This window comes from Arachis ipaensis, chromosome B10 (genome assembly GCF_000816755.2).
Source record: "Arachis ipaensis cultivar K30076 chromosome B10, Araip1.1, whole genome shotgun sequence".
Lineage (NCBI taxonomy): Eukaryota > Viridiplantae > Streptophyta > Magnoliopsida > Fabales > Fabaceae > Arachis > Arachis ipaensis.
Window position 1 is genome coordinate 134515707 of NC_029794.2, and position 8990 is coordinate 134524696.

Sequence of the window (8990 nt, forward strand, 5' to 3'; positions counted from 1 at the left end):
TTGATATAATATAACAACAAATGTTTTATGTACATATAACATAATTAATATTTTTATTTTTATTTTTTTCACGGCAAAATTATTAATTTCTTGTGCCATAGCATAGGCATTCTGTTGGAAAACATGCTCCAAGTGCATCACTTGATTTGAAGTCTTCTGCATTTGATCCCAAAGAAAAAGTATGGACTAAATTTCCACCAAAAGGATCTAAGCACACACCACCTCATTCATCTTGTGAATTTAGATGGAAAGATTATTGTCCTGTAGTTTTCAGGTATATATCAATTTTATCTAATACTTTAAATTTTAGAGATAAATATATAATTTTATAGTAACTATTTTGTTACATTTGCAGGGCTTTGAGAAAATTGTTCAGAGTTGATCCTGCTGATTACATGATATCAATTTGTGGGAATGATGCTCTTAGGGAGCTCTCTTCTCCCGGAAAAAGTGGAAGTTTCTTTTACTTAACTAATGATGATCGCTATATGATCAAGACAATGAAAAAAGCAGAAGTAAAAGTGAGTTCTATTATAAATTTTTTATTTTTGGTTTATTCAATTTTGACGACTAAATTTTTATTAGTAGTTCTTGATATTCACGACGTTTATCGATTTGGTTCCTGAAGTCTCAGTTGAATTATTATCGTCCTCTAGATTGAGTTTTGGTAATACAGTGGTCTCTCGATTATTTTTTAGCCGTGACTTAGTAAATAGAGTGATGAGCTAGCACAGTTTTTACCATATTGAACAATGGTAAAATGACATTATTTGCTTTTGGCGCTCAACCGAAGTAAAAATACCCAATCAAAATGTGCGCAGAACTATTTTACAAAAATAACATCGTTTTTGTTTTGATTGGGTGCCGAAACAAACGACATTATTTTATCATTGTCCAATGTGATAAGAGAGTGCTAGCTCATCACTCTATTTATTGAGTCGCTGTCAAAAAGAAGTCGAAAGATAACTATGTTGCTCACTATGAAGCACAGACACTTCGTTGAGTTATCGTGTCTGCGTGTCGGACACATTTTGGACACGATACTCACCGACACTCGTCCGACACGCGTGTCTGCTGTGTCCGACCGTGTCTTAATAAAAAGTAAAAAATTATTCTCCGGACACACCTGGACACATTTAAATACCATCACGTGTCAGCGTGTCCTGTCTTATTCTTAACATATATTTTTAAAATAAATTTAGATATAGTATATATTATTTATTAAGCCAAAAAAATATTTTAAATACTTGATATAATTAAAATAAAACATTAAAAATAATTAAAAATTTTAATTTATATTTTAATATCAATAAAATATCAAAATATCATTACGATTTATCTAAAAAATACTTTATATTTTATATGTATGCGTGTTCCGTGTCATGTTCCGTGTCCGTATCAGTGTCTATGCATCATAGGTTGTTCAAAGTTTAATTTCAAAAATGACAATAATATCATTTAAATTTTAGGAATCAAATTGACAACTCTTTAATCAGAACATAATTCATATATTAATTTTGAATCCAAAATTTAGTTTTGTTTTCCATGATATTGTAGGTTTTTCTTAGAATGCTACCGGCTTATTATAAACATGTGAGGGGTTTTGAGAACACTCTAATCACAAAGTTTTATGGGCTTCATTGTGTTAAACTAACTGGAACAGGACATAAGAAGGTAACAACACTAAGGTGCGTAGAAACTTTCACTTTGATGTATTAGCTTTTATTATTAATTTAATTTTACAAATTGTAGGTTCGATTTGTCATAATGGGAAACCTATTTTGTTCTGATTATGCCATTCATCGCCGATTTGACTTAAAAGGTTCAACCTTTGGCCGTACAACTGATAAATCTGAGCAAGAAATTGACCCAACAACAATTCTTAAGGATCTTGACCTCAATTTTATATTTCGCCTACAAAAATCTTACTTCCAAGAATTTTGCAGGTGAAATTTATATCTTCTTTTTTGTTCAGTTTAATTATTCTATTTATCTATAATTTTATTAAATTTTTATTAGATTTTTATATTTTTTTTAATTGAGTTCTTATATTATTTTTAATTTTTTACATGTGCACCGTAATGGTGGTCTAGGTCCAACACACGCCAACTCAGCGACACATCACCCCTCTCCGTTACGTCTGGGAGAGTATTTTGCACGAAAAAATTTATCTGTCACACGTTTTGAATAGTGAGGGACGTTTTTGTATTTTTAGAACGTGAGGGACGAATATGTCCACAATTTAAAAGATCAGGTAATAATTTGTTCTTTTCTTTTTTTATTTATAATAATTTATGTTTTGAACAAACTGCTGTCGTCTTAACAGAGAAATACTCGTAACAATACAAAAATAAAAAAAATATATATATTTTGCAAATACCAAAGAAAAACACTCACATATTTTATATCATTATATGCAACCATTTAAGCCTTATTTTTATTTTTTTTATTAAAATGTGGCTTATATATATTGACTTAACATTTGAAGTACAAAATATTGATAAATGAGTTAATAATATATTAATATTTCTAATAAATCTTAAATATAACTGATACAGGCAAGTGGATAAGGATTGTGAGTTCTTAGAACAAGAAAGAATCATGGATTATAGTATGCTGGTTGGTCTTCACTTTAGGGAAACAACAAGTGATGGCAGTGTCACACCTTCATCAAGAGCTCTCACCCCAACTCCTCACTTTGACAATGATGCCCTTCGCCTATCTGCTCTTCACAATGATAATCTAAATGAAGATCCTAACCGGTGTGTATATATATATATATATGCTCAATTATAATATATAACTTCAATTTATAAAGATCTTTATAATTATTTCCTTAACCCATTTAAAGAACTATAGCAAAATGGAGTTTTTTTTGGTTCAATTCAACTCATTTAAAATTAAATGAGAGTTTAATTTTCAAGAAATCGTTAATTTATTATTTCTGAGAGTAGATTAAATCACTAAAGTGGTCCTTAAAATTCATGTTTTAAATCGCTTTTTAGTTTCTAAAATTCTAAATGCATTATTATCGTCCCTGAAAATTGATTTGTAGTCCTTTAGCCTCCTTCTTTCGACAATGACTCAGCAAATGAAATGATAAGCTAACATATGAATGCCAGGTTGGATACTAGTAAAATGATGTCGTTTGTTTTTGGTGCCCAATAAAAATTGATGCAGCGTCATTTTGATATATCTGGGCATCTAAATGGCATGACATCTTTCATTGGGCGCCAAATACAAATATTGACGGTTCACTAGTGTTTAGCGTGATATTAGAATGCTAGCTCATCACTCTTTTTGCAGAGTCATTATCGAAAATGAGTCAAGGATCAATATGTTATCCAGAAATCAATTTTCATGATGATAATAACGCAATTGGAATTTCAATAACTAAATTAATATATGACATCAATTTCAGTGACCACTTTAAGATTTAATCTCTCAAATTGGCACTTTTATATTTGATATTTTCACTATTTTTTCTCCTTTTGGATTTGAACAAATGATAGTAGGCTTACACGATATATTGGTTTGGCATTACAACATACTTTGGTTCTCTCATCTAATTTATGTTCCTCCTTAGTTAAATTTCTTGAAAAACATTTGATTTGTACTATGTTTATTGTTCTAGGCCGATTCATCTTGGTATAAATATGTCGGCACGAGCCGAAACGACGGCGCGAAGAAGCAGCACAGATTCCCTTGAGTTGGTGGGAGAACCAACCGGGGAGTTTTATGAGATTGTCATCTTCTTTGGTATCATAGATATATTACAAGAATATGACATTAATAAAAGGCTTGAACATGCATATAAATCATTTCAATATGATCCAACTTCAATATCTGCGGTTGATCCAAACTTATACTCCAAACGCTTTCGTGATTTCATTTTCAGAATTTTTGTGGAAGATACATTGTAATTAAGAGTGTAATTTTGATGCAAAAACATTCATCTTATTAGTGAGTGATTCACACATATGTATTTTCTTAGGTTTTTTACGATCAGGGATTAATCTGTCACGAATTTGAGCTCCGTTTAAGGGTTTGTCGTTTGCCTAAGCACTATACATGTATTTTCTTAAATTTGTTCATTTTTGTAGTCACAAAAGATGTATGTTGTATAGGGTAGACCAATAATGTTGTGATGCCTTTTCTTCTTTTTTTTTTGGTCAGGGTGTTGTGATGCCTTTCCAATTGTAAATAGTATGACAACAAAAAGGCCCAAAAAGATAGTAAAAAAAAATAGAAATATTTTTAAGGCCTTTTGGGAATTTCGACAGAGCAAAAAAAATGTGCAAAAACATATGAGAAGGGACTAAGGGTTGTGAATTAGTGAATTACATTATCAGGTTTTCGTGTGCAAAGCCATTGCATGTAATTTTTGTGATCTTTTTGTGTTTTATTTTTTATTTGAAAAAAGTTATTTCTAAGCTTGTAGGGTGGTATCTAACAATGTTTACCGTCCCAAAAAAAAAGGTGAGATAATTTCTGTAAAAAAAAAAATACATAAATACATAATTGAAAGCGTTCTCTCTATGAAAATGTTTTGATGATGAATATATGAGTTGTCCTTGAATTAAGGAGTTGGAACTTGGAAATCCTTTCTTATTGTGATAAATAGTTAAAGTCATTTTAAGGAAGATTAATTAAAATTTATTTACTCAATCTAACGTGATAAAAAATAAAATGTTGATGTGGCAAAAAATATTATGTTAATATTTAATTTGTCACATCATTACTTAGCAAAATAAATTAATAATGAATACTAAAATAGATGATTTTTTAAATTTTATTGAATAACAAGATATATAAAAATATATATATTTTATGAGACAACGATTAAAAATAACTGAAACACCGATATGACGGTACACTTGAAAATTTTCCTTCGTTATTATTGTTAGCTTGCTGTATTCCATAAACAAAAAGGACAATAAATTATGGATGACAACGTTGTTTTAACGTCTCTTGGAGGGGTTCATTTAATCATGAAGACCTTGAAAAGAGAGAGAGAAGAAAAAGAAAAAGAAAGTTAACTAAGTTTTCAGTCCTATAAAAAATCTGGGATTAGTAGTTGTTAAATATTGTTTCCTTTTAAGGAAAAAAAAATATAGTTTTTAATCCTATAATTGTCGAAGTTTGTGGTTTAGGTTAGTGCCATCATTTTCCCATAGTTTAGTTATATAGGTGATGATTAAGGTAGTAATAAGCAGAAATCTATGTCATCAATCAGTTATATGTTACATGATTTGATCATCATTTTATCCACTTGGTAGTTATTTACAGATCAACAAGGATCACTTAGTATGAACAATAATAAAATTTGTAAGTCACAAAAAAGAAAAAATTGTAAAGGATCTAAATCATTTTCAAAATAACCTAGATCTAAACAATAAGCTTTTCCAAATTAATAAGAACTTAATAATAATAATAATAATAATAATAATATAAAGATGAGATCAAAGTAAAATATTTAATTAAGGATTGGATATGAAAAGGGACATCTCATATTTATACAAGCATATGAACATTTATATTTTGTAGAGAGAAATTTACATAATTACTTGACCACTTGGCAAAATTGCAGAATGAAACTAACTTCATTTGGAGACACCCTAAGTTGATCCATTACCTGTCATTGAACACACAAGGTTTAGTTATAATTAGTATTAATTATAGGATAAATGATGCAAAAGCATTATTACTACACTTGAGGTTTCTATTTACTTTAGACACATCTTGAAAAAATAGGATAATTAGGGGCTAAAACCATATATAAAAAGAAACAATAAAGAGCAACTTGAAGGCATTGAACAATATAAATAACAAAAGGAACCTTATTACAATGAAATAGAAGGCAAATACATGTTAGGCAATGAGAATAAAAGACCCTACCAAAAGGGACTATATGGAGAAAGATGATTGCAATTACACTTGGCTTCATTATGGGAAGTCACTGATATTTTTCACCCTAAAGTCCTAAGTAGAAGGGTATTCAATAAAATAATATTATAATAACAAAATAAAGGACAAAATTGTTAAAACTTAGTAACATGACACTACACTATGCTTTTGCAGCCACTTATTTCATTCCATAATCATGTTCATCACTCCCTTTTGGCTTTTCACCCTTTTCTTCTCCAAAGAAAAAAAGAAAAATGTTTCACTATGGAAACTTGGAAAAGCATAATGTTAAATTAAGTAATTAAACCGTGTTTTGGAGTACATTGGTTGCAATAATTTGGTGTGAGTGATGGGGGGAATCATAACAAATTGGTGAAAATCTTACTATGCAAGAAAACATAAGAGAGCATGAAAAAAAGTTGTTGACATGGGTGAATGGCATTGGTGTGTGTAGAAATGACATTATTATGTGCTGTCTTTTGATTCATACAACACTATATATGAATTTGGGGGAGGTGAGGGAGCTTAGAAAAAGTGAAAAACTTACTATTTTTTATTTAAATTTTTATCTTAAAAAAAAAGGTGACAAAGACAATAATGTCCCAAAATTATGCCCTTGATGTGTAAAGCATGGAAAACACATGTAATGTAGTGGAAATGTGACAAAGACATGGAAAATAATGCACACTTGCTTCTTTTCTATGAAAGTGTAAATGGCTCTAAATTGTGTTTGGTTTATTTAAATAAATATTTTGGATGTATCACAAAAAACAAGAGTGTAAAAAGAGAAAATTGCATTGAACAAAGCTTTGTATGTACCTTAAATCAATGTTGAACTAGCTAGCAGCAGAAGCAGAATAGAGATTATCATATTCATTGGTTGTAACCCCAATTGCAGAAGAAGAACATTCCTTGTTCTTCCCATTACTTATGCAGTTGTTTCCTAGTTGAAGTTCTGAAGCATAGGAGGGCATTATTGTATTTTTGGGATCAACACCATGGTCATAGAGAAATCCCCTGAATACATGGCCACTTATATGAACCGTTGCTAAATATGCAAATTCATTTTCACCATTTCCAACAGTTGAGACTCTATGGCATCTGAACACAGCAGGTGCACGAACATGACCTGGCAATGATTCTTTGAACCTAGCATCTGAGTGAAAAATTCAATCCAATATTTTCAATTTTAATTTCAAATAATATTCAATGAAATGTACATTTTGGCGACATATTTTTTGTAGTGTAAATTAATTAATAATATTACATGTAAAATTGTCCGTTCATATAATAAAAGATTATTGTACCTGAAAAATTACCAACATTTTGTATAAATTTAATAGTAGATATTCAATACTTAGTATTTGGCTATTTTTAAGAATGATCACACTACTAATAGTCAAACATAATAAATTATTCAACAATTTTAAAAATCATTTTCTTATAACCGTCATGTTTAAGTAAATAATTTTGGATAACCACTCAAACGAAATTATTGTAAAATTGATAATTAAAAATTATTAAATAACAACTTAATCAAATATATCAAATTATTTGATAGATATTGCAAAAACTTCATTTTATGAGCAACACATCTTTTCATAAATAATTTCAAGAGTGACGATTTACGTACAGATATCTTCATTTAAAGTTAATAATTAAAAATCATTAAATCATTTAACTAAACTATATCGTTTACAATTTTTAACTATTAACTTTACGTTTAGATAGTTGTACGTCAGTCTCTTTAGGATGATTATATTAAAAGTTGTAAAATATTTAATACTCAAATCAATCGCTTCAAGTTGTATGCATACTTCAAACTAGTCTTCTAAATTTCAATTTACTAAATTTAATTTCCAAACTTATCATTCCTGTCTGACCCAATTTCTATGAGTCAGAAACTAAATGTGAAAACTGATGTGAATTCAAACTCAAGTAAAGTTGATAATTGAGATTTGTTAGATAAAAATTTAGATAAATTATTTAAATTATTTAACGGCTTACAACTATGAAATTTACGCGAGGTTGACTACACCTAAATTTTATCCATAAACTAAACTTTGGCAAAGGAATTTAAGAGAAAAAAAGCAAATGCAAAAAGCATGACCTTGATGAGAATAGCAGGAATCAGAGTTGGTGGAAGTATGAGAATGAGAGGTAGCACTTCCACTTGCACATCCATTATTGTTCTTTGTCCTCTTATTAGCAGCTTCTCCACCAACACCAGTCACCGCCACGTGGCGCTCGCGGCGTTTCAGAGCAGGGACCCACGTGCTCCTCACGTGAGTGGTACAGTCATATCCACGCCCCTTGCAACAACTCCTGCACCGTCTGTACACGCAATCTTTCTTCGCTCTGTTTCCGCAGTCCGTACAAACCCTAAATTCACCGCCATTTTCATCTTCGTCGATCTTCTTCTTCTTCTTTCCAGAATCTTCCATCGCCTCCTCATTGCTCTGATTCTGAACTACCTGAACGCAGGGCGTGGCTGCTAAGAGTGGAAAAATGCCGAAACCAACGCTCAGAGGGTTGTTGTTGTTGTCGTTTTCCGTTGAAATCAGTTGTTGTTGGCGATGGTGGTGAAGAGAAGAAGGATTTGGAGCTATGAAAACTAAGTCTGTGAGGCCTAACATACTCATTTTGTTGTTCTTATTAGAGGATTTTGGGATTAATGAGTAATGAGTGTGTGTGAAGAGAAGGTGAGATTCGATTCTTTTGATGCAAACGTGATCTATGTATGGTTTGAATCTGCCATAGTGGTGGATGTTTTCAGAAAAAAGGGTATGTGCCTTCGTTTTCTTTTTATTTTCTCTTTTCTCTGACACTGTAAGTCCCACTTACTTACAGGTTTCTAGATGGATAGAGATTGTTATCTTTATATTCTCCGAGAATTCATGCTACCTATGCTTTTTACATAATTTTGTAACTATTATTAAAAATGTACAATCAAATATATTTTTGTTTTTTTTTTTTTGTGTGTTGCTCATCGAATATTTATCTTTGTGGTTAGTAAATGGGTTGATGAATGGATGAAGTAAAATTCGAATTCTAACATTTATTTAAATAGATAAATGAGTTGA

The 8990-nt window shown here is 30.5% G+C and overlaps 2 protein-coding genes across 2 annotated transcripts in view; one reads left to right on the forward strand and one right to left on the reverse strand.

Annotated features, from left to right (window-relative positions):
* LOC107621226 (phosphatidylinositol 4-phosphate 5-kinase 6-like) overlaps positions 1-4274 on the forward strand; it is a 7045-nt gene extending 2771 nt beyond the window's left edge. Inside the window, exons 3-8 of the mRNA XM_016323260.2 lie at positions 107-274; positions 356-521; positions 1558-1674; positions 1753-1946; positions 2559-2762; positions 3635-4274. Of these exons, the coding sequence (XP_016178746.2) occupies positions 107-274; positions 356-521; positions 1558-1674; positions 1753-1946; positions 2559-2762; positions 3635-3923 (1138 nt within the window). The 3' untranslated portion in view covers positions 3924-4274. The remainder of the gene's footprint in view (positions 1-106; positions 275-355; positions 522-1557; positions 1675-1752; positions 1947-2558; positions 2763-3634) is intronic.
* On the reverse strand, positions 5458-8648 carry LOC107624259 (protein LATERAL ROOT PRIMORDIUM 1). Its single transcript, XM_016326746.2, has 3 exons — positions 8018-8648; positions 6727-7063; positions 5458-5635 (listed from the first exon to the last, which is right to left on the reverse strand). Exons 1-2 carry the CDS (start codon positions 8547-8549, stop codon positions 6744-6746), a joined length of 852 nt encoding a protein of 283 aa, XP_016182232.1. The 5' UTR covers positions 8550-8648; the 3' UTR covers positions 5458-5635; positions 6727-6743.